This window comes from Xiphophorus couchianus, chromosome 20, assembly GCF_001444195.1.
Source record: "Xiphophorus couchianus chromosome 20, X_couchianus-1.0, whole genome shotgun sequence".
In the NCBI taxonomy this organism is placed as follows: Eukaryota; Metazoa; Chordata; class Actinopteri; order Cyprinodontiformes; family Poeciliidae; genus Xiphophorus; species Xiphophorus couchianus.
The window spans coordinates 12,153,330-12,179,453 of NC_040247.1; the positions used below are offsets into that span (position 1 = coordinate 12,153,330).

The 26,124-nt window shown below is 37.7% G+C and overlaps 3 protein-coding genes across 6 annotated transcripts in view; 2 read left to right on the plus strand and 1 right to left on the minus strand.

Moving 5' to 3' along the window:
* Positions 1–112: 112 nt before the first annotated feature.
* Positions 113–3,046, plus strand: mrto4 (MRT4 homolog, ribosome maturation factor). Its single transcript, XM_028003871.1, has 8 exons — positions 113–198; positions 409–467; positions 559–662; positions 1,919–2,000; positions 2,097–2,164; positions 2,254–2,405; positions 2,658–2,734; positions 2,815–3,046. The coding sequence occupies exons 1-8, from the start codon at positions 171–173 to the stop codon at positions 2,953–2,955; spliced, it is 711 nt and encodes a 236-aa protein (XP_027859672.1). The 5' UTR covers positions 113–170; the 3' UTR covers positions 2,956–3,046.
* On the minus strand, positions 3,003–8,198 carry akr7a3 (aldo-keto reductase family 7, member A3 (aflatoxin aldehyde reductase)). 3 transcript variants are annotated; one of them, XM_028003869.1, is made up of 8 exons: positions 7,752–8,046; positions 6,676–6,863; positions 6,411–6,515; positions 5,768–5,864; positions 5,043–5,142; positions 4,823–4,952; positions 3,913–4,081; positions 3,003–3,314 (listed from the first exon to the last, which is right to left on the minus strand). In XM_028003869.1, the coding sequence occupies exons 1-7, from the start codon at positions 8,044–8,046 to the stop codon at positions 3,920–3,922; spliced, it is 1,077 nt and encodes a 358-aa protein (XP_027859670.1). In that variant the 3' UTR covers positions 3,003–3,314; positions 3,913–3,919. The 3 variants fall into 3 exon arrangements, with proteins under 3 accessions (XP_027859670.1, XP_027859669.1, XP_027859671.1); XM_028003868.1 differs by having other exon boundaries at positions 3,003–3,303; positions 3,902–4,081; XM_028003870.1 differs by lacking the exon at positions 3,003–3,314 and having other exon boundaries at positions 3,947–4,254; positions 7,752–8,198.
* A 1,446-nt stretch (positions 8,199–9,644) lies between these two features.
* Positions 9,645–26,124, plus strand: part of megf6b (multiple EGF-like-domains 6b) — a 64,316-nt gene continuing 47,836 nt past the window's right edge. Inside the window, exons 1-4 of one of the 2 annotated variants that reach the window (XM_028001812.1) lie at positions 9,645–10,083; positions 12,734–12,868; positions 14,960–15,069; positions 24,448–24,552. In XM_028001812.1, the coding sequence (XP_027857613.1) occupies positions 9,980–10,083; positions 12,734–12,868; positions 14,960–15,069; positions 24,448–24,552 (454 nt within the window). In that variant the 5' untranslated portion in view covers positions 9,645–9,979. The remainder of the gene's footprint in view (positions 10,084–12,733; positions 12,869–14,959; positions 15,070–24,447; positions 24,553–26,124) is intronic. The other variant, XM_028001813.1, reaches the window with a different exon arrangement.

Sequence of the window (26,124 nt, forward strand, 5' to 3'; positions counted from 1 at the left end):
ATTTTAAGTTTGTAAAATTAAAATATAAATTTACTCGTTTAAATACCCTAAAGATGCGTTTTAAAACGTGAAGTTGTGGTATTTTTAGTCAGGCGCCTCATGGGCAGCCTTTCCAAACAGAAACATTTAGGGTCCATTTGCTTCACGTGTTCTCCTGCTGTTCTGCCACCATGCCGAAGTCAAAGAGGGACAAGAAAAGTAAGAAAAAGACATTTTACATGAATATATTGTTTAAATAGCTCTAGTCGGTTTGTTTTTTAAACATATTACTGATATGTAAGATTAATTACCACCGAGATTATGCGCTCTGAAGCAGGATAACCTAGCTTCTTAACGTCTTCACACAGCATGGTGGTACTGCAGCTGATACTGATGTACTGATCTATTTATCGTATTTTCCTCCATCAGTCTCATTAACAAAAACTGCCAAGAAGGGTCTGGAATCCAAACAGAAGTTAATCGAGGAGGTTGGTATTTTTTCAAAACTACCAGTGTTATTCTCAGGTATTAGCTTCTCCTCTATGTTAAATAAATCGTCTCTTGGTCCTTCTTCTTTAGCTACGGAAATGTGTGGACACCTATAGAAACCTGTTCATATTCTCTGTGGAAAATATGAGGAATAACAAGTTGAAAGACATCAGGACAGCATGGAAACATAGCAGGTAATAATGACACACATGTAATCGGTTTTTGACGGACTTTATCAATTCAAGCAACGAAGTGTAATATGCTGTATAAAAATCCTCACTCTTATCAGTATTCAAGTTTTTAATCTGACATTTTAAAGATCTCTTTATTAACATTTCCTCAGAATTTACGCGTTTTATTTTATGGAATTAAGCAGCGTTTCATCCATTGTTTATCTTTGCCCCAAAATTCACAGTAATATTTTCTTATTTAGGTCAGTTAATTCAAATATTTAGCATTAGACGCTTAGAAATGCCAAAATTTAGCATGTTTTTTCAGTTTTAAAGGTGCTTGAAATTTGGATAAAGTGTTTGGAACTGTTGTGTATAAAAATTCACTGAAGAATTTACTTTGAATTGGTTTTGTTTAGTATGATGTTAAAATAATCTGCTTGCGTGTTGAAACAATGAAAAATATCAGAAATAGCAGTTTGACAGAAAACGAGATGATTAACAAAGAACTTTTAGCTGAAATTAGGACATACAGTTAATTAGCTGGAATGTATTGCATCTACCAGGTCCTCCATCACATTTAAAAAAGAAAAAAAATATATATATATTATATACTTTTTAAATTAAGCATAAAAATATGTGTTATTATATAAAACATTTTACCTTCTTTTGTTAAAGACACACCCTTCATATGCACCTTCTGGTAACCTGCTGCAGCTTGCATGGTGTTAATCTTAGATTTTTTTGCCCTCCACTATCCTTCTTTATCATTGTTTTAGTGCACAGTCTTGGTTGAGTAAAGGACAGAATAGAAAATATATGACAAATCAACCAATTACTCAGCCACACCTGCTTGATTATATAAGAAATGAACAGGAGTTAACTAGAAGTACACACTCAAAGTGGAATATATGTCATTTAACTTAAATGTGTTTTAGTGGCTTACTTTTGTTTTTGTGATTGTTGGATAAATTTGAATCTGAAACACAAATTTGACTATCACTGACCATCAGATACTGAATCCTGAAGTTATTTAAAATAACTTAATTCTTAAGTGTGTAGGAGATTATCAGAAGTTAGTGGGGCAGGCTTGAGTTGATTTAGCAGGCTGGAACAACCGCAGTCAGAAACCAGTCAGATCCAACATGCAGTGATAAAGGTCCAATCGGTAATAATTGTTGCTATTGCCACAGACTTTTTAAAATCTCTTAAAATTTAACCTGACAGCTAACAATATAGTTACTTGTAAAATATGTTCATTCTTGGTTTATGTGTCACAGATTCTTCTTTGGCAAAAATAAAGTGATGATTGTTGCTTTGGGAAAAGGACAAACAGATGAATACAAAGATAATTTGCACAAGGTAAGAATGAATGGCTTTACAAACATATCCAACTATTATTGCAATATTATTTTGACTTCTGAAGAGAATTAAACCTATTGTGATTGCCATGTTTAGGTCAGCAAGTATTTGCGTGGAGAGGTGGGAGTACTTTTCACTAACAAAACAAAGGATGAAGTACAAGAGTAAGTATGAGTCTCCTGAAGTCTACATTGTTCCAGTTCTTCTCTACAATCTGCTTATAGGATGGCTGCATGTTGGGCTTTGCTTGCAGATATTTTAACCATTTCAAAGAGACAGACTACGCTCGCGCAGGCAACCAGGCACAGATGGACGTAACGCTGGAAGAAGGTCCTCTTGAACAGTTTCCTCACTCAATGGAGCCTCAACTGAGGCAGCTGGGACTTCCCACTGCTTTAAAGAAAGGTGAGAATATGAACAGCAGGGTAAACTTGGGGCAAAAGGCGGGGCAAGTTGCAATAAAAATTCTTTACATTTTTACAAGATGTGCCAATAACAACGGAAGACCTTATAGCTTGGCTAATTTGGTTTTAATAGTACATTTGTGTTGTTGCTAGGTGGTTAGGCCAACGACCTCGGCACATTCATTCAAATAGTTTGTCTGAAAATAGTACTTTCCTTGAAATATTTAATGCCAGTTTTCAATCTTTTTCACAGGAGTGGTAACGCTGCTCAAAGCCTACGATGTCTGTAAAGAAGGGGACGTTCTGACTCCTGAACAAGCTCGGCTTCTGGTGAGGTTTTTGACTACAGGTGAATCTGAAACTTTTTCTTTTTTCACAAGCTAAATCGGTTTTATCTTTTGTGTTCACAGAAACTGTTTGCCATTGAGATGGCAGAATTTAAAGTGCAGATCAAATGTATGTGGAACTCGGAGACAGGCGAGTTTGAGAGTTTGGCTGGTGAGGAAGAGCCTCTGGAGGAAAAGGATGATGATGATGATGATGCAGAATAAAACTTCTGCAAAGACAGCTAACATTTAAAAGCAGATGGACTTATTTGGAAGCTTGTCACATTTTTATTATAAAATTACTTCAAAACAGGAACTTGCAGTATGCTGAATTTAATATTTGTACAGAGTTGTTCAGTAAACACTGGACTGGTATCAAATCTTGCCATTTTGTGAAAATGCTTTTTACATTTATACAGCAAAGTGCTTTTACATCAACAGATTTGTAGCTGATTAGGTTAAAACACATGAACGTAAACTGATCTGTAGATTATTAAACCAGAATTTTACAAAATGGTTTTAATTAGTTTTCAATAAAAAAAAAAAAATCCTATTTTATTGGTATAGGCAAGCTATTTAGTGCACCTGAGTGAAGTTGGCCCCCCCACCTTCTTCAAATTAGACAAAATTGGTGTCAATCAACTCGGCTACGTTTGTGCTGGTTTGTGCAGCAAAGATTTTCATTTGTGCTGCTATCATTTTAAAGATATTAAGAAATGTTTTAGAGGTCATCAAAGGTCAACCAGCCCTCTTAATATCTTTAAAATGATAGCTGCACAAATGAAAATCTTTGCTGCACAATCCAGCACAAATGTAGCCGAGTTGATTGACACCCATTTCGTCTGATTTGAAGAAGGTGGGGGGGCTGGTTGACCTTTTGACCTTTACCCTTTCCTTAATATCTTCAAAACCGAAGCAGCACAAACAAAAATTTTTGCTGCACAAACCAGCACAAACGTAGCCGAGTTGATTGACACCCATTTCGTCTGATTTGAAGAAGGTGGGGGGCTGGTTGACCTTTGATGACCTCTAAAAACATTTCTTTATATCTTTAAAATGATAGCGGCACAAACGAAAATTTTTGCTGCACAAACCAGCACAAACATAGCCGAGTTGATTGACACCAATTTTGTCTAATTTGAAGAAGGTGGGGGGGCCAACTTCACTCAGGTATTTAGTGCAAGTCTCTTCATCTGAAGTAGTTGGGACACTCATGGGCTACAAGGTCCCAGGCCTCCTTGAAGGCTTGGACCACTCTCTGATCCAGAGGACCTTCTTCAGCTGCAGCCATGTTCTGCTGAAGTTGCTCCATGTTTGACATTCCAATGATGACTCCGTCTCCAAGATCACCCTGGATACAGTGTTCAGAGAGAGCAGTCAGAGTAGTTTGTGTTTGTAGCAAAACAAGGCTGCATACAGTCATGTCAAGAGTTGTAACTTTGAGAATCGGCAGAGATATTTTAGACAACTTTGTAAGTATAAACACCAGTTCACTGTGAATCTAGCCAAGCATTTCTACAGAACCTGCAAAAAAACAGAACGAAAGAGGCAGACTGAAAGTTGGACAGACTGTTGGGAGGTGAATTGATTAATAAAACAATGAATTATTAAATGGACACTACTTTTAGAGAATGTTATAGAGAATAACATTTGAAAATACAAATCTTTCCATTATTATCTAAACATTACTTCATACAGGCTGCATTGGACTCTGGTTTAAGGGGCAGATGTACAACAGTGACATCTAGTGGTAGACTTCAAACAGCCTGAAAGTTTTTGCCTCAAAATCTTGTAGCAGTGAAGACAGCACAGTACAGTGGTCTGTTAAAGTGCAACAGATCAGACCTGGAGCTTAGGTTTCCTTTTCTCCTGCCATTTCTTACAGTAAAGACATGATCGCTGGAGAATCTCAGCTGACTGACTGAAATAATTTTTAAAACATAATTATATATTTATAGATGTCAAGTTTTAAAAACTGGAGCTTATGGAATACAAAATGCATACACCATTGTGTTTACCCATCCTTTATGATAAAATAAAAACCATAATCCAGAAACTTATGTTGTAGCTTGTATTCAACCTTGATATGTACCTTGAGTTGGGAGTGGTGGTACATCCAGCGCATTGCAGCAGAAGTCATGGTGGGTTTCTCAGAGCCATACGCGCTCTCTAATGCCTTCAGAACCAACTCTATAGCCTGGAAATGACTCGGCTTCCAGTATCTTAAACACAGAGCGGCAACTGTTATGGATGCAGATAACCACAGTTACCATTAACATGCAATAGCAGCACATAAGTTACTGGTCTTTCACCTGTCTCTGTATGCTGCAGCCCAGTTGTTGCCAAAGAATCGGCCAGCAGGCTGAGAGCCGTCTTTGTCCTCATAGTGGTACTTCCCTGTCAGGAGACCGCCTGAAAACGAGGAGCCACATCAGCACTCAGATACGTCCAGATGACAACAAAAATACAGAAAATGTCCTATATAATAAGTAAATTCCAAGATGCTTACAATTTACTTCTGTACAGAACTTAAGTAAATCTATAAATATGCCAAACTGAAATGTCACTGCTTTTAATCCAAAAAAATATGTACATGAAATTATTAGGTAATTCAAAAGTTGGATAAATTACACTGAAACAGAAGTTAAAAACATTGAAACACCTGTTTTCTTTTTGCAAACTAAATAAGGTTTCAGAGAATCAGAAATTGTGCTTTAAATAAACTGTTTAGGGCACGATACCTCAATCTAGAGTTGACATATTTAATTGTTCACAATTTTATATGTACCAGTAGCTCAAAGTTAGTCCAGAACCCCAAAATCTTTTCAGTTTCATAATTTGTGGAAATTCAGTGGAATATAAATGTTTTATATTCAATTGTTAAGAGTGTAATAACTTATTTTTTTAAATCTAGAAATTGGAGTCTGGAAAAGTAGTTTTTAAACATTAAACCTGCAGGAATTCTTTGAATAAGAGGGAAAGTTTTTACTTTTTACATTATTCAACTACTAATATGATTAATCACAGAAGAAAGTACCTGCGAGAGGATTGTATGCATAAAACTTCATTCCATAGTATCTCAGGCATGGTAGCAGTTCTGTCTCCACCTGTCTTGTTGTAGCGTTGTACATTCCCTGAGAAGTTGTGAGTTTTAGTAACAAAACAAGCAGGTGAAATATTAAACTGGAAAAGGTTTCACTACTTCCAGATTTAGACAAGAATTTTGAATGACTACACTGTGTTTTATTGGCTTTTCGTGTGATAGTATTTAGCACATAGTTGTTAAATAGAAGGACAATTTTTTAACAAAAATTCTAAGAATTTAGCTTGTCTTGGTTCAGCTCACTTTATTATGAAATCCTAAAATAAAATCCAGGTCAAGGAACTACCTTACCACTATGAAAGTTCCTTTTGATTTTTCATTTATTTCCAGTCTTTAACAGACCACATCTTCAGTTTTCTGTTTCTAACATTCAGCAAATTTGAGAAACATGACACATATTTGTGATTAGGGATAATTTTGGTGAAATATTGATATTCAAATCTTTCCTTACTTACAGATTCCTTAATTACTTGCTCAAAACCTACTTTGTTTTAAGGCTGTCAGGAATAAAAATGGAAAAATACCTGGTTACGCCCTGGCATAATCAGATAAAAATACTTTATTAGTGAAATAATACCTGATAAACAGTGGGAACAATCCAGCTGTTGTGTTTGCAGATGCATGCAATTTCAGCAACTTCCCAAGACGAGTAGTTTGACAGTCCAAGCTCTTTGAATTTACCCTGTAGGTGATAACGTTTACATTAAATCACACTTTAATGTTCTCTAAAATATAAGAAAACAGCATCTAAATTTAAAGAAGCAACTTATTAAATGTTGTATTTGCACACCAAGCTATTACATAATTTTCAACTAAACACTGAAGTTACCAAGTAAGCTCACCTCTTTGTGGAGCTCATTGCAAGCCCTGAGAGTTTCCACGACGGGGTTTTGGTGATCAGGAGCATGAAGGTAAAAGAGGTCCACGCAGTCAGTCTTCAGTCTCTTCAGGGAGGTGTCAAGCTGTGAGCGGACGCTCTCCGGCTTCAGGGTTTTCCCATCCCACGGGTTTGCCTTGGTTGCTATGCTTACTGTGGGGAAATGAAATCATTTCTAGACTGAAATCTTATGTTATTTAATTATCTCAACACACTTCCGACGATGCATGATGATATAGACAACATAAGCTAGCTTGCTATGTTAGTTATTAACCAAGATTGGTGCCAACATGCTGCACTAGTTTGATCCTTTTGACACAATGGGATTTACTGGACTGTCAAGGTCTCCGTGACAGTCTCTCTTCACAGATAATTGAATTTGTCTCTGAGGTTTGTGGTGATTCGATGAATGGTTAATGTCGGGTGCAATTAAGCAGTAACAAACATTCCTGTAAACACCTTTCGATACAAAGGGATAATGGTATCCCATTTTTCTTTAAAAGTAACCCTGAGTGACAAAAGAGGAGGAATTTTAAGCATCCTAACCTTTAAAGCAAAAAATTCAGCTATTCTATTTCAGTCAGAATAACTGAGAGGCACCAGCTGCCATGTATTTATTAACCTCTTTGTTTGGCTAACCTAAATAAATTACAAAACCGTGTCAACTTAGTGAACTTAAGAAAACTTTAAACTGCACAGACTGAACAAGGCTAGAGGTTAAACAATGAACTCCGACCTTAGGGGTCATCTAAGTGAGCACTTTTCATAGAATATGTTGCTGCCATCTAGTGGTCAAAGGTAAAAACGGCGATTTCTTTTCTGCAAACGTAAAAAACAAACAAAAAACAATTAAGTGTTTCAAGACTTCTACACAACACCTTTTAACTGAATGAGTACTTCACAAAATCCAGCATGCTGTATTCGTCGAACAGTGCTGGGAAAACTTATGAACCAACAACTTGTTTTCTCACTCCAGGAGGAACTCTCTAGTTTCATTACTTAAAAACTCAGTTTGAGCAGGTATGGATGCTTTCAATCTACCTGTTTTGGGAAGGTTCATGCCACCTATGATGGCCTCCGACTTCCCATCCACGTACATCAAGGCTGTGTCCACCTGCTTGTGCCCCCTGTCCAGGAAAGCCTTCACCATCTCCCGGCTCTGCTCGGCGTCCGCTCGTCCCCCGAACGCCATGGTTCCCAGTAAAGTAACTGGCCGTTTAACTGGGGACGAAGACATGTTTCTGCAGAATGCAAGCCGAGGCAAGTGTACGAGGACGGTTTTTATGTTATTGGTGTGTCTGACTGTGCAGAGTCCGCCTCTTATTATCCACACCATACTACAGTACAGCAGCTAGCGTGTGACTAAGGGCAAAGGTTGGGTAAAAAGGGAGCGTCTTAAAGTTACGTAGTCGGTACAAAACGCAAAATATTCCGTGTCAGATTTTACCGCCTGGCTATATCAAGGTTACTCCTAAAGCAGAGCAAGGTTCATTTTATGACCACTTCCTGTGGTTATAACTCAGGTAAATATTTGTTCGGCTCTCCCTTTTTATCTGTGGTGGTAGCAGCGTTTAGATGTAGTTTATATTTTTGAACACAGGGCGGCAGCAAATCATCATCCAAACAAGACCTCTCTTTAATCACTATAAAATAAATATTCTAAAAAGTGAAACAAAATTCTAACTTTAATTCGGAGATATACATGAAACAATCCTGGCATGATGTTTATTACTATACATTACCTAATTCATACATACATACAGCTCAACTATGACAGCTCTGATAAATAAAGAAATATGATTTATAGATAATGAAAACAAATGTTTTTTTCCAGAGTCTGAATATTGTAAAATACATTTATAAAAATGAAGATAAATAAGAAGTAAATGTTAGATCATCAATGCACCATGGTTGCATGTATCTGTGATGCTTTTGCACCTTTTCATACAACATGTTTTCTTTCAACTAAACTTTCCATTAACATGCCTGAATATAGCACTCAGTGTCTGGTCAGCCTCTGTAGCATTGACCTTTTGTGGGCTATCCTTCTGGTGGGATGTGTCAATGACTTTCTGCTGAAGATGTGTGAAGTCAGTAGTCATGTCCGTGCTTGGGATTTTCAATCTGATACTGATTTATTTAGATGTGCTGTGTCCTGAAATAATTAGCCTTTTATTTGGAAGTTTGAGCCACATGGGTAATGTGCGAGTCATATCTTACTTGTCTATTTAAATTTTAGGCATTCAATTCTTGTTTGGCGACAAGTAGACCCTGATTCTTGTCTGGCAGAAGTACTTCCAGAAATGAAAATAAACAAGTCCACCTGATTGTCATTAGTCTAGTTCAACTACTGAAGCACATGTCTGAGATGAGCTGATATGTCTGGAAGCTAATTAAAACAGCATGCTGTGGTAAAGCACAGCATGCTGATTTAATGCTGCTCTGACCCTGGACTCTTCCGGGTCATGAACACATATGAGGGCAATGCAGACTTTGTTTGGAGAACAGCGGTGCTCAGATAGGACTCCTGAACTTTTGGCTGCTCCATCAGCTGTTTTACCCCGCAGAGCTACCGCTTCAGACGATTCCCTGCTGCAGCCGAATACATCCTCTCCTGCGTTGGGGTAATAGCGGCAGTATCCCACCCAACCTGCTCGCCTTTATTTCAGAGGTTGTGCCAGTGCGCACAACATCCTTGGTTAGTTTTACGCGTACAATCTACGACCAAATCAGTGCCTTTTAAAAGAAGTAAACTAACTTTCCCGATGAGCAGGAGATATATACATATGTTTTAAAATGAAGCAAAATCATACGGTAATAACTTCGAATTTTGCTTCCAATTACATCCTTAGTTTCCCACATGCGCGCTTCACCGGTGGCTTTCAGAAAGTTGGAATAAAAATGCGGTTCTCACCGCCCTCTCCCAACAAGCCCACCGCACCTCAGCCATCATTACCAACTCAATGGGTGGAAAGCGCACAACCAGCCTGTGGGAGGTTTTGTCCCTCATTTCCACATCTGCAGAGAAGAGTCGTTGGCTCGAGCTGCAGCTTTTCAGTCTGTGCCAAACACCGGTTGCGAGAAGGAGAAGGACACACTTTGATGACTCATGGATTTCCTGCAAGGACGAATATTTACGCACCGTTGAAGTTTCTCTAACTGGATATTTTCATGCATTAATGGTGCTCTTTTGGGTCATTTGAAGACGATGAAATATGTTTTTGAGTGAGACGTGAATTGTTTTTACATTTTAAGCTAAAAAGAAACCAATGAAGAAGAAAATGGACATCTTCATTTTTTCTTTTTATTTAATATTTATTAAAGAGGCTCATTCACTCAGTTACACCATTGTAAGCAATCTCCAACCTCATATGTAAGTAAATGGTGGTTTTATTTACATAACACGATGTTTTATTTGTATTAAGTTAAGCTGATTGACTAATTGCTCAAAGTATTTTTGAGTTTGGAGGATATGTTCACCTACTTGTTACAAAATAGCAATATAAGGTCCTTGTCTGTTCTAGTAACTGGATTTATGTCCAGAAACTATTTGTCAGAAAGCAAGTTTTTTTTTGTTTGTTTGTTGTTGTTTTTTTGCTTGTCTTAAACATACTAAATTCTAAATTGAAATTCAAGCCTTTTTAATTTGGTCATAAATGAATGGTCATAAATTTGATTTGGTTTGATTTTATTTGTAAATATACTGAGGCATAAAATTACATAAAATATAATATAAAATATAAAAGAGAAATTAGCCCATTTGAACATATTCAGACAAATTACCTGTCAGCGTTTCACCTCGTGATGTCACTGGCCATAAATGGTGAGAATCGGACCCCCACACCATAAGAAATGCGGAAAGAAAAACAATACTTACCTTTCTGAGAGGTGAACAGAAGAAACAGCGCCTCCTGTAGTCACTATACAGAATTATTAGCTTGTCACAGGAAAATATTTAATAACATTTTTGTTGAACATCGCTATAGTGGCACAGACTACAGTTTATTATTTTAAACATGAAAAGAAAATTAAGACAAATATATTTCTGCAGATTTTCTTTCTTATCGAAAAAAAAAAAATTCAGTTTACAAAATTGCATTGTAACCAAAAATCAAATAATGAAACTAACATTTAAGTTCTTTGGAGCTCTCTCATCTACCAACCTGTTCTATTTGTATACATTTCCTCTTTAATATTTATGACTTACAGCAGGGGTGTCAAACTCCAGTCCTCAGGGCCTGGAGGGCCCACTGTCCTGCTGTTTTTAGATGTGCCACAAAACACTGGAATTAAATGGTTTAATTACCTTCTTCTTGTGTAGATAAGTTCTCCAGAGCCTTGCTAATGACCTAATTATTCTATTCAGGTGATGCAGCACCTGATGGTGCAGCAGAGGCACATCTAAAAGTTGCAGGGCAGTGGCCCTCCAAGACTGGAGTTTGACACCTGTGACTTACAGTTTTCACACCACCATCTTCATGCAATCTAAAACTATCAGAATCAGTTTATTTTTAAGACCGTCAAATAAAGACAGTCTGCTGTAAGAGGTAGTTTCAACCACACAGTAATAAACAAGTGCTTCAGTTATGGCAGAACAATAATATTTTTCATTATGCTATTATATGTGCAGCTGGAGGTGATGGTGATTATGTTGCCTTTGAGATGAACAGCTGGTTGCTATCTCTGGATTCCTGCTGATCTCCAAACATGCCAATCCTTCTAGCTTCTTGTAGAGCTTATTTTTTTAATAAAAAGAACGTTTTAAGGATCACATTGCAGTTTTTTATGACTGAACTGCCCTTACAGCTGATCCAGACAGTCTTTGTGTTAGAAAAATGCAACATCAAACTAGAGGGCTCACCGGAAGGAGAATATGTTACCTAATTTCTCCGTCTGATGATGATATTCGGCCTCATAACTGCAAGTAAAAACATTTAGGCTACAAAAATGTATTACACTAATCAATGCAACAGATTAACGTAAAGTGATGCATAATAGTGAAACGAAAAGTTAAGAAGATAAAGTTGCAGTAAAACAAACTTAAATCGATAAAAAATACAAAAAATGGTGGTGTTTAAATCATATTCAGCTCTATTGAAATGTGTATTGCTGCTATTGCAGCTGCAACATGTTAGAGGAAATTCTTTACTAGCTTTGCCTAATTTAGCAGCTGAAGAGTTTGCCCATTCTTCTTTCTTCAGTCAAATTAGATGAAACGCATCTCTGAAGCTCAATTTTTATTTTGTGACACGACTGGATTTATGTCAGATCTTTGACTGGGCCATTTTAAGACAAGAATATGTACTGATCTAACTCATCCACTGTTGGCCTGAATATATTTTCTGTTGCTTGTCAAAACCAGTCTCAAAAGCCATTGTTACATTGTTGCTTTGCCTCTACTACTTAATAAAAATTGTCCTTTGCTTAGCTTCATCCATCTTTGTATCAATTTTAACAGCTTCCCTGCTCTTGTGGAAAAAAGCTTCTTCTCAGTATGTTGTTGACACTTCCATCATATTACATGTCTCAAAAGGTGTTTTCAGTTACCAGACACTTTATTTTGCATCCACAAGTTAAATTTTAGTCCCCCCCTTATTAGAATACCTTCTTCAATAGGGGTTGAATATAAAAGCAAGTCACACTGCTTAGATTTATTAGTCAAAATAAAAGAGAATTTTATTTCCACTTCACAATTATGCACTCTGTTTTATTACATAAAATCCAATTACGGTTGTAGGGAAAATCCCTGGGCTTTGCTATTCAGAGACCTTCCGAATAAGGAATTCCCCTTAAGCCTTCAAAAGAATTCCAAGAGATCCGACTGAACACAGGTAATGACTTCCCAGGCATCACTCTATCAACAATTGGAAAAATGCCTGACACAAGCCTTGCCCGTCTATCGTTTCTCACAACCCTTCCTGAAGCGTTCATAAATTTACTCTCGCTGATGTCTGTACATCTGTGGAAACACAACAGGGCCATCTTGACATGTTAAGCATTTTCTCTGCTGTTTTTCATTCCAGGCCTAACGTGTGCATGGAGAGGGAGGTGACGCTGGTTGCCCAGAGGCAGCCGTGTGTGCAGGCCTTCACACGAATGGTTAAAGTGTGGAAGCAAGGCTGTGCGGGGCAGCTGTGGTGCATGGGATACGAGCGGAGGTGAGTAATGTAGCTCATTTGCAGTGTTTCTCTTCCTCCCTCTCATCACTCAAATGCTTTTAGTCTGCTTTAAATACTCCCATCATCTCCTGCAGGGGATGTCGTGAATTACTGACAGAGCCCGGGCAGGAGAAAAACATTAATTCACGAGCTTTGCATGGTCACGTGATTCATGCTACTAGAATATTTTATCCAGGAGATCTTGGTGTTTAATCCGAAACAGGATGACATGTGGCTTCCTGATTTCCTTCTTCCGCTTTGAATGCTACCTCTTCAGAGGCTCTACCTGCTACTTAATTCTCCTGTCTTTGCAGCTTGCATTCCTTTAAGTATGAGCATTTCCTTCTGAGGTTTAGGTGTGTTCCCCATGATCCATTTCTCAGCATTATTTACCTCTTCCCAAAGTCAAAAACTCCTTTGATGGCAGCCAAGGCAACAATTATGCGCTGTAAACTAAATGTGTAATGTGAGCAAAGCAATGAGAGGGTCGCCAAAGTACAGGGACAGCCTCCGTCTATCACTACCTTAACATTAAAAGCCTGGGAAATCTTGGTTTACTTCACACGTGTGCTTCAAAGATCCGGTTTTCTATTGAGATATCACACAGAACATTGTGGATTATGATTAAAACTGACAATCTGTGGAAAAAATTTCACTCATAAAAACATAAAACATAGTACACAAACAATCAAAAAGCAGGGGAAAATATGTATTAAGCATATAATTTTTCTCAGTAAATATATATATTTGACTGGCATTCAATTAGAAATCATTGCTATAATTGTGCATTTCTGAATTCATATGTTATGTTTCTATTATGTTAAGTGTGTCTAACTGTTTTTATGTTTTTTATGATTTGGACCCCAGGAAGAGTTGTCATTGTTACTGCAATGGTTAATGGGCATCCAAATAAACAAACAAACAAACCTCAAATAATTCACAAGTATTATTTGTGAATTATTTGAAATCTACGGATTAAGAAATCCGTAGATTTCAAATAATTGACAAATAATACTTCACAATTCACAAAGATTAAGAAATCTATGGACATAAGAAATAAGTCCGTAGATTTCTTAATCTACGGACATAAGAAATAAGTCCGTAGATTTGGGTAATGTGTAATAAAATGAAATGATGCAAGGGTTTAGACATGCTTGTTAAAATCTATGATCTTGGCCCTTGGACAATATTACTGACTATTTTTGTTTAATCTTTAAAAGAACATCTGGTTACGGCCATTTTATGGTAAAATTATATGTTTCCCACTTCCGGATTACAGTTTAGAAGTTTAGAAATGTGGGGAGCCAAGTATGTTTTGTAAGTATAAGGTTGTGAAGGTTTTGAGATGTGTGCTTCTACCCATCAAAAAATTTTTTACTTAACCCTTATTTTATCAGAATAAAAACCCAGTGAGGGGTTGCTGAGGTGTCGCAGGGGTTTAAGCACAACCCACATATGGAGGCCTTAGTCCTCGACTCCCATCTGTCGCAAGTTTGGTTCCCGGCCTGGCGACCCTTGCTGCTTGCTTCCTTCCCCCTTCTCTAATTACCCACTTTCCTGTCAATGTACTGTCAAATAAATGCCACTAGAATTTATTAAACTTACAAAAAAAAAAAAAAATTCTGTGAGATTAAAATACTTATTTTCAAGAGAGTCCTGACCAAGAAGCAACAACAAATACAAAACAGAAAAATAAAGCAAGCTCCTAATATTCTACCTTGGTGATGAGAAATCTGTTCATGGTCATCAGTTAGGACTAAACCAGCAGATATTAGTTTACATTGACGGAGGAGGACATGATTGTTTTCTGAATACTAACTTCAGATGGTTTCTGGGCTTTCTATGCCTTTTTTTTATTAAGTCAGTTTCTTTATTTCATGTGTCTTTCACCTAATTACACATAATTATAGCCTAATTTCCTTTTTGTTGTAGGTGTAAATTGCTTGATTGCTACTGACATATGGTGTGAACTTCATCTTAGTAGTCCCATAAGAAATGTGCTTACTGACAAAAGTTTAGCATTTTCAGTATCAGTATTTTTACCAGCATTTTTTTGTTGCACATTTTTATAAATATTTCTCATGTTTACAGGACGGCGTATTACACAGCCTATAGGCAGGTTTACAAACAGGATTACCAAACGGTACACAAATGCTGTCCTGGATGGTCTCAGCTTAACGGGGAGGCAGGCTGTCTCTATCGTAAGTATCAACACGTAATACTTCTGCCTTTCATTTCTTTTTTTTTTTTCCATTTTTTTCTCCGAAGAGTTTTTGCGGCGCTAGTATTTTTTTTTGACAGTAGGCAGACAGGAAGGAGGGTGAGGAGAGGGGGGAAGACATGCGGCAAAGGTCGTCAGGACCGGGAGTCGAACCCGCGACGTCCGCGTCGAGGACTAAAGCCTCCAAACGTTGGGTGTGCTAACCCCCTGCGCCACCACAGCACGCCCCATTTCTAAATGATTTAACAAGTCATTATCTCAACATTAATAGAGATCTTTTGAGCAAAAAATGTCTACCAAAGGTCAAACAGAGTCACTTTGCCCATGCAGACTGCAGAGATGTTAACAGTTAGTGGCACAGGCGTCTTGAGTTGTAGCACTACACCTCATTTCACATGCTGGAATGAAATATCTAATTGTTGACAGAGTTCAGGTGTTGACATTTGTTCACAGATTGGATTAGTCTTGTGGGATCTAGTTCTCTATTAATAAAGAAGGAAAAATAGCTCAATCCTGTCAGGGCACCTTCAGTTTGTGATGGAAAAAGCCGGATTTACAAGTGTAATCACTACTTAATCAAATGAGCAATTAACTCGTCAGTAAAGTTACTTATGCTTAGGGGTCACATAGGAGGATAATAAGCAACAACTCAAGTTATCCTGTTTTTCCACCAAACAAATAAAAGTCCAGATAATGCCAATTACCATCCATTTAAATTGTCTACCCTTAAATAAATAAAATCAATGTTCAAAAATCAGGATAGTTTTCTAACCTTTTAGATTTAGAGTTCACTTCAATAATTGTTTTTTTTTCAATAAAAATACAGATAAGTTAGTCATTCAGTGTAACAGTTCAGTCAGTCAGCTCAGTCATTGTACACATTAGTTGTTGATTTTGAAAATGTTAATGAACAAACAGTTTGTGGAATGAACGAATTGAACGGATTGGAGGCCCCTCTTTTTTAAATAAGCTTATCAATTGTCCAAGCAAAGCATACAGCAACATCAACATGGCGTCTCTCCGCAAAATCCCGGGCTTCAGTCCGAGTCACAAAATGGTGACGACACCTTCCTCTTTCTGGAACTGCGCTGGCTCACTCAGATATCGGCCTCACAAAAAAACCCAACTTGACCATGCAGGTATATGGGAGTCAGTAAGACCCTGCAATTACTTCTTTCTCAGTGTAAACTGCATTAGCATTTAGTGAACCATAAACGCCCACAAATAAAGAACTTAACAATAGCAGAAATGGTTAAAACATTACTTCACCATAAAACATTTTCATTACACATAGCTACTTACAGAGCTACACATCATACTGTTTGTTTTTTGTTTTTTCCCCCAGTTCAACTAAAACTGAGCAACGTTAGCTCTGGCTAGGCAGCCATTCACCTTGAGTAAGTAGCTGAAATAAAACAACAGACTCACAAGAGACACCCCAGAACAGAACGCACATTGTCCAGTTCAGCATAAACTGATTTTTTTTCATATGACGAGTAATTCCAATAAAGAAAACGTTTCTACTTCTGCTGAAATGTGCTGCTTCTACGTTATCTGCCATTCCTTTTTTCTTTCTTTCTGCCTTACGTTTCTTCTCTGACAGATACGGGAGACTTTTAGCTCTAGTGCCCTCTACAAGACATTTAATGAACTAACAAAATTACGTAAAACTTACAAACAATAGTTTGTAAGTTGCTGTTATGGGGGCTACACAAGTCTGGTGTTTTTGTTTTTCAGCTGTAGTTTTACTGTATCTTTCATATGTTAAAGTGTTAAATGGTTGTATATGACTGCTTAATAGGCATATGGGACAAAAACAGTTGAAGCTTGTATTGAAGCTGAATTTATATGATGAGAATAAAGAATAAACTTAAATCAATCTTACTTTGTTGAAGGTTCTAGTAGTTTAAATAGGGATCTCAGTTAATTTTAGACAATTTTAAAGTATTCCAATGAATTCACAACTAACTTTTATATTGGGGTAAATCATAAATACAAAAATGCAAACTGGTTGTACGGATACATAAAATATTTGGGAAATATAACACAATTATGGAATTATATGAGTCCTTTTTATCCATACTTGCAGTGATACTTAAATACTTACATTTCAGACTGTGCTGAAATCCTGATTGCAGCTCTGGGAATTATTTCTGGTGGTCACACTTCAGCTTCCAGCAGCTCCTCTCCTTATGTACAAGCTTTGTTTCACACTGCTGAAACATAGAAGGCTCTTTTGATGGGACTTTATAACCAGTGATCCAGATCGGACAGCCCGCATACCATGAACCGACTCTTGGCAAAGCTTTCCTGTAAACAGTTTGTCCCTTGGCTTTTAGGCATACAGGAAACTTCTCATGTTTGATCTTGAGTCTGCAACTGACTTATGGTTTATTACTAGTCTTACACTCCCCGAACAGGCAAGTCACTCATTGGGGTATCTCTCTAAGGGAAGGTTAATGGGCTTGGAAGTTGGAAAAAATTCTCCTGGATTTTTCTGTCATCATACATCCTATTATTCTCTCTATCAATGAGCTCTTTGTTTCTGAGGAGAAAGTTATGGTATTAAATTATACAGTGAAGCAACTGCTTGGTCTCCAAAGAGTCTGGTTTGTTTTAAAACACTCTAATAGAAATGCCTTAAAGAGGCATTCCTCCCTGCTGCTCATTGCCTATACTTAAACTAGACAATGCCTGCTCTCTTCAGTGTGAGGCATGGCTTTTATCTCAGTAACCAAAGATGGTGGCAGCACTTTCAGATAGGATGAACTAATCACCCTTTTCTCTGAGCCATTGAACCTGGATGAAAGGAAGCTCACACCACAGGCCTCCCACTCCTGCACACTTTGCTACGTGCTATCCGTACTGTTCCTCAGTCAGCACAATGCAATCAGTGTGGCTGTTTTTCAGCAGGACCTCCAGGATCCAAAAGGAGGAAAATCCATTTCGCAAAATGTACAGCTTTAGCAAATCCTCTGTAAACTCCCAAATGGGAGGAATGGGATGCTTTTTGTTGACACGGTGATTAAAAGTCTGGTACTTTAAGAGCTTTTTTGTTTTCTCTGTTGCCTTTCATTGATTTATGTATGTGGGTGTGTATTACCAAAATAATAGGGTTAAGGTAATTAAGATGATGAGGACTGCTTATTTAGGGAGAAATAGAGGTGTGATCATCAACCCTCTCAGGTCACTTTTTTCTTATATTTAATGACACTACACTCACAAAGGTTAATGAATGTTTTTGAATTTTTGTGTGATAAACCAACATGAAGTTTTGCATTATTGTGAAGTGAAACCAATTCATAGTTTGCACATCTACAGATGTCAGTACATCTATTCTTCTTTGAAAAACTTTTCTCTGTCCATCAGATTGGAACATCTATGAAGATTAACGTTTAATTAAAGAGAACCATCCTCACAACATCATCCACCTCTTACTGTTTGAATTGTGCGTTCATGGTGACATGTAGTTTTCTGTATCAGTATCTCATCTGATCAGAGCACCGTCTTCCACATGTTTGTCTGCTCTATATGACGTATGACGAAGTGGAACCAAAACTTGTCATGCCTTTGTAAAAATGTATGCTTTTCTTTTTGCTGCTCAACAGTAGTTTTGGGGTACCAGCAAAACGGTTTTATATCAGGAGATTCTCCCACCTGAGCTGTGGATCGCAGCAGCTCCTCCAGAGTTACTGTGGGCCTCTTGGCCACTTCTGTATTTAATGGTCTCCTTGCCCAGCCTATCAGTTTAAGTGAACAGTTGATCTCCAGAAAGCCTCTGAAGCCTTCATAGCACAGATTTGCAGGAAGGTTAAAGCGTGTACAGATGGACTCCATTTACTATTTATTTGACTTTTAAAGCCAGTTGCTGCCACCCGATTTTGTTAAGTGGTGTTGAAGTAAAGAGGGGTAAATAGAAATGTGCACCATATTTATCAGAATTTCATGTGGAAAAATCCTACGTGTGTCATTTTCCTATCAGTTCATAAATCTTTTCTGGCCAGTCACATAAAATCCTAATGTACACTTTGAAGTGTTTTATTATGATGCGATGTGAAGTTCAGGCAATATGAATTCTTGTGCAAGGCAGCATATATATAAATAGTTTTTTATTATTATTTTATGTTAAATCCACAAGTTGCAAAGAAGCCAATGTCGTCTTGCAGTCTGTGGTCTCAGTTGTTGTGAGGCTGGGCATTTTGGAAACCAGCTTAATTAGTCGCACATTTAAAGAAGGAATATACCACAGCACAGCAAACATCTGTTTTTCTTGCTTCATTGATTTAATTTGTCCTTCTCCTCCATCTTGTAGTTTCAGGCCTCTATCATTTCACCACAAAAGTTTTTTTCCCATGTGTTCAGAGTTCTGGAGCTGTTTGCAAATACCTCTAGATTATTTGCCAGGTTCTGATATTAGATTCAATGCTCAAAGTGATACTGAAGTTTTAAAATTGCACATCCTATCTTTTAATTCTTTTTTTTTAAACACAAAGTCCAGTGTGTGGTATGGGGAGTCAGAATGCAGTGTTGGAAGTTACAATAGAGGTGTCCTTTGTATGTTTTTGAAAGGACTCCAATTTGCTCAATGTCTTGTTTTTCTCCAGGTTAAGGGCCCTTGACTTTGTGATAGAGACTTCCTCCACTTAGACAATTTAAGGGCCAATCAATCAGCCAGTTAAACCTTTTTTTTTCTTAGCAAGTAGTCGAGGAATGGGTGAGAATGGCCAGGGGACTGAAAGCAAGCAGTCACGCTGATTGAATGAAACAATAAGCTTTGTGACAGGGGCATAGGGGCGCAGACAATGGCTTCTCCAGTTTCGTCGTCCTCGTTAACCACTGAAAAGGAACCAACCTTTTGTGATAAGACTGGCAAAGGTAGCTACATATGAAATGGGCCCAGGAGCCAGAAAAAGAGGAAGTGGTCCTCTCTGTATCCATGGGTGGTCTTTTTGTCTCTCTCCATGCACATATGGACTACATGGTGCATAATTGATGACAAACAACTTGCGTATAATCAGAGAAACTGACCAATCACGCTAGACCCTAAATAGGACAGCATGCAACATACATTACTCAATATTTCATGTGCTATAATGAGTAATTTGTAGTGAATTTGTCTCCATTTCTCACAGCTAAGCCGCTGTCAAATGTGACGTTTTAGGGCATCTTGGAATCCACTCAGAAGTATTATCAGCGGGAGGAGCCTGTCTGTCAAATAAAACTGATTCAGTAATCTGTAAAGAAAGTGTGTGGCCCAAAGCATCAGGACATTGTTAGCTAGTTCCAGTTGTGGATGAATGAATGTTGTTTTATTGAGGTAATGAAGGCAAAGAAGGCTGTTTGTATTCAAAAGATGGCTGTTATGTCTAGGTTAATTTTCTTTTATCAATAGAATATTGATCACATTTAGAAGACGACTACATTCATCCATAACTGAAAATGGGTAGGTACCAAAGAGGCACCAAGCTGAGCCCTTCCTGCAGGTCTTTGTACCTGTGAACTGTCTTAAATGTGTTCTCTTGTAAGGTCACACTTGTGAGGCGTTGAGCGAATGACCTCTGCTCCACTGTTTCTCTTCCTTTTGTGGATGCTGCTAATCCTCTCAAAGGAGGTGTTTTTGTAACACAGTGTCCACGGGAACAGACGAGAGTGGGTTTTATGGTATGCTGCATCCCACATTAAGGATTTGTTTCAGTGAAGATTAGGCACCAGATGGGGCTTGAGAGAGAGGGGGGGGAGGGGAGGGGTTGCAAAAAATGCCCTGGTTAGCTGCCAACAATCTCTTGTATCTTGAGTGGGGAAACTCGCATTCCCCTGGTTGTCGCTTTGTCATGCTGCCTGCAGTGACTCTGAGAGACTTCTGACCTTTTACTGTCGAGCTGCATATTTTTTTTCACTTAAAGCTTTTTAGGAATGTCTCATTAGTTTGATCTCTCACAGCTGGGTGTAGCATTGTTCTAAAATATTTGGATCATATTGAAACTGCGTAAGTTAACCTGACCGCTCAGGGACTCTTATTTCGTCTTGTCTATCATCAATTACTTTCACCCTATTAATATTCCCCCCCATCATATAATCAGTGGAAAACTAAACTGATATATTAGTTGCTTTGTATAGCTGCTTAGTCCTGGAGGAATAGAAATGATCAGGGGTGGATTTGCAATGTAGTTAAGTTGTTGTTCCCGATGGAATCAAGTTTATGTTAACAAATGTGAAAAAAATACATTTTATTGAGGAATTTTATTTGAAATTGGGTTTTAAAATGACTGTTAAAGACACTAAAAACAAATCAATATTGTTTGGATTTAAGGTTGAGAGCCGTGCAATAATATGAAATGTTGAACTTTTTCACATTTTACCAAAACCTTTATGGATTTAATTAGGAACTTATTCCTAATAAAATAGACTTGCACACAGTGGCTCATAATTTTCCAATGGAAGAGAAATCCCTTACAGGCCTTGTGGGGGACATAACATGTAGAAGAATTCAGTTTCGGTCTCAGATAAGACCGAAATTGAATTTTCCTTCCTCATGCAAAATTTTGTATGTAGCATCATGCTGACTTGTTGGACAGAGTTGATTGACAGAGCTAAATATCAGACAAACCTAGAAAGAAAAACACATGTTGAAGGCTGTAGAGTGCTTGAGTCTTTGATGAAGGTTAATTTTCCATCTGTACAACAACCCTAACCATGCAGTATAGCCAAGCAGCAAAATGTGTATAGTTCATAGTCTGGCTGCTGGATGGTCTAAATTGCCAGATAGGCATTCAGGAGGTTATCTGAAGTAAAACAATTTAGCTAATAATATGTTTTAACTTGTTTGAGATGGTTGTGCAACTCAAAATGGGAATTATTAATCCATGCATCCTCAGCAACATTGAAAACAAACGAAACTACAAAAATCTGTAGCATAAGGTGTTTATCTATCTTGCTTCTGTATTTTCTTTTAGAGACTAGTAAAACAAAACTTGAAAGCTTAAATTCTGTTGTAGCTGTAAGCCTTTGTGCCACTCAGAGATAATCAGTAACCCCAATTTGACCTCCCTTTGGATGCAGCTGTGTTTATCAGTTTTCAATGTGATCTGATCGTATTTGAAATTCCGCTCAATTGGCAATAAAAAATTAGTCTCATTGGGTCCATTTCATGTAACTTTTTCTGTAGATGCTTGTTCCACATTTGGACAGATCAGTGGAAACATTGAGTCTTCTGCAATCAGGATGTTGCCTGAGGGCATGAGACAGTATTGATTAAATAATGAGTTTTTATTCTGTCTGTGTGAAAAACAAAGCGCAAACTAATCTCCCTGAGTTTATTCAAAGAGAACTTAGAAATCTGATGCCTTCCCTCAGACCATACAAGGCCAGTAAAATGGGATTAGAACAGGCAGTGCCCAGTAAAATGATTACCCATCCTGCATCTGATTAGAGATCATGAACAGAAATACATCTGGCAGATGAGGGTTATTTAAGGTGACTTTCTACCAACTCTCTAAGTATCATCAAAGAACAGATTTCCATCCTCACTCCCAATAAATAAATTGACTTTGCCACTTCTTTCCAATAAATGTTCACAGGTGGGAATAGCAAGGATGGGATGGAAGAGATGCAACATAAATCCTCCCTATCTATGGAGGCAGACTCAAGAACAAATGTATTATGCAAACAGGCTGCCATGTCTAATGGAGTTATAAAGATTTATGAAATGGGAAAGTATAACACCCCTGAGGAAAATTCACATAGAGCCTCTCAGCTTTGATCTGCCTTAGATTCTTTAAATTTCCCATTTAAACCAACATGGACAACCCTTGGAGATTTATGGAGACAGGTTCCCTTGTTCCATGAGACGGACGGTTGAGCTGTACCTACCCTGCAGCAGTAAGATTTTTACCATGTAATTCACTCAGTCACGGTTGTAGTTAATCAGTCATTGTGGTGAGGACTGATTACACTGATTTGTAACAAACGACAAGAATGTGGTAATAATTTAGGCATTTGGGGATTTATTTGAACCATTCTTATTTTCACGGTGGAGTTATAATACAATGTCTTCAATTATTTTTAAAAACAAGAAAGTTTGAAACTACTGAGAAGTTTTTAGATCCAAGTCAAAATTATGCATATATTCTCAAATATATGCAGATGCCTGAGCTAATATTTGTCTGAATCACCCTGAAGTTGCAGACAATCCAAACACTTTTTGTAGACATAAACTAGCTTCAGACATAATTCTGGCTTTTTATTTGACCAATCATCAGAAAATACTGGACTTCCTTCAAATTGGCTGGTTTCTTTGGACAGACTGTTTTTAAACGAAGTCCATAATTTTTTAAAGACATAAATCAATAAGGTTGAAGTCCGGGCCACGCCAGAGGCTTAATTTCTGGTTTATCCATTCTAGAGTCAGTTCTTGTGTGCATTTCAGATCATTCCACATTATTCTACCCACATTATGCAGTTCACCAGCATCTCTGGCAGTGAAACACACCCTCAACATGATTCTACTACCATCATGCTACCTCCATGGTAGGGAGGATCACTTTGCTTCCTCAAAACATGCTTCTTGCCATTCCAACCAAATCAGAGGCATAAAGCTTTTCTCCAGAAGGCATTTTGCTTGTCAATGTGGGCAGCTGAAAATTTCAGAGGTGCTTAAATGTCAGTTTTAGAGCAGGTGCTACTCTCCCACCCATGCAGTCTTTGGTTATGTAAAACCTAACTGAGCACAGTTCATGACAGGCTTGAACCTTGGAGGTTTTCTAGGCTGTCCATGAACATCTAACCAATTTCCTTTTATCTGAAAGTGACAGCTTGGATCAAATATTCGATACCTGGGCGTAGGTAGATGTTTTAACAAGACAACGATTCATGTATAATTTTACATATTGACAATTTGTGGGCCATGTATAAAATGAATAAACCCAGCTTAATCTTAACTACAGATTTGTTGTTTTTTAAAGGCCCTTTATTTATATATATTTTGACAATGTATGCATGTTTTTGACCTTGGTTGAATAAATAAGACAGCAACTGTAAACAGGTTTTAAGCTGTTACAGTCAATCATGTCTAAATCTGATCGTTTTAAATGTTAACAAGCCTCTTCGTGTGGCAGACGTCTGTTTTTACCCTGAAAGCCAAGAGATGAATTCTTTCTACATTGGTTAGTGTGAACAGAAAAGAGTCCAGGTTTCTTCTAAGACAGGAATTAACTGGCTGATAAGTCTCTGTTAGAAAGCGGTCAGCGTTTGAAGGCACAGATGTCAGCGTATCATGAAAACAGCCAGGTGTCTTCGCTTCACTCAAACATTTCTCTCTCCTCTCCTCTTGCACCTCGTCTGTCCACACGTGCTCACGCAGCGATGTGTAGCTATGGAGTCTGCTTCAATGGGGGCCAGTGTCGGGAAGGATCTAACCAACTCTGCGAATGTCCTGCAGGATTCAATGGGCCAAGCTGTCAATATGGTAAGTAGACATTCATATTAAGAGCTCATGCTACCTCTTCATTTTATAATTTATAACCACACATTTCAGAGTGTTTTGTGACAGACCAACTCAAAGTTGCAGAGAAGCAGAATTCTTAGAACTTTAGATCGCTCTGGTTATCCAATGTCCACAATGGAAAGTGCAAGGGACAGCTTCACATCCAACAAACCATGATATGATGAGCTGATGTGACAGATTGGCATTAAGAGCTTTAGCTAGAGAAGCATTCAAGAGCTTGTTGATAATCCTGGAGGAGCTACAGACATCCACAGCTCAATTGGGAGAATCTGTTGAGAGAACTATTGATTCATTCCACTAGTCAGCTCTTTATAATAGGGTGGCAAAAAGAAAGTCGTTTTTGAAAGCGAGCCATAAGATATCACATTTGAAGTTTTCTAAAAACAATTCAGGAAATATAGTAAGTATAAAAATTAAGTTGTTCATGCTTTCCTTTTAGTAGGGAGAAAGAGTTGGTAAGAACTAATAGAAATGGCAAAGGCAATTGTTAAAAGATTGTGCTTCAATTGTCATGAGATCTGATGTGTGTGATGACGAAAAAGCTTTCTATTTTAGAGTCTAGAGATGGCAGCCTGCTTTGCATCAGGAAGGTATGAAAGCATGCTGCCAGACCTATAATAATCTCTGATGCTCAAGAGCTGCTATCCTGCAACTTTGGAAAGGCCCAGTGAAAGTCCAGATTACTATCCGTTTGAAAACTTGTGGTCTAAACTTGAAAGTTAATACTAAAAGGTGTTATCTATGCAGTCTGAGTTTAAAAGGGGAATGAGATTTCTGTGTTCAGTCTCATATTCATATATTCATATACAGTTTCCTACAAAAGTAATTCTATTATTGACTCTGATAGACTGAATAGATCACCCACTTTCTGACTATTATTAGTAAAAATTAAAACATGTAAAAACAATGTAAGATTTTTTTTGTTTCTTCCATTTAGCAATTACGTTGGTCTCACATAAAATATATGTAATTTTTATTGAAGCTTGTGATTATTCACATGTTTGTGGGTATGAACACCTTTGCAAGACTGTTTACTTTTTAATATTAACTCAAAGGATTGCAAAAAGAAGTTAGCATTCTTGGGCCTCATGAAAACTTTTCAGACAAGCATTCAGAGTGATCAGCAGACATTATCTGCATCTGGAATCATGATCCTTTGCAGCTACTGGATTGTTTAGGTGTTGAAAGGCATCTTCCCATCAGCAGTTGGCTTCCCCACCAAAAAAACAAGCATTTTATCAGCAACTCCATTGTTGAGCTTACACAGCTGAAGTTAAACAGTGGAAGATTTTGCTGTTTTTCAGATAACTCCACACGACAGGAAATTCCTTGTAGTGTCAACTTTCTTTCTTTTTTTTAAGCAGAAATATGCAGATCAGCCTCAAAGTAGACAGTGGAACATCACAGTATTGGAGGAACGTAAAGACTCTTTTTGTTGAAATGCTATAAACTGACTATGAACTCTGTCGTCCTAATTCACCAACTTTATCAGCTGTGATTCCTCTCCCCCTCCTGGTAATACCTGTTACATAG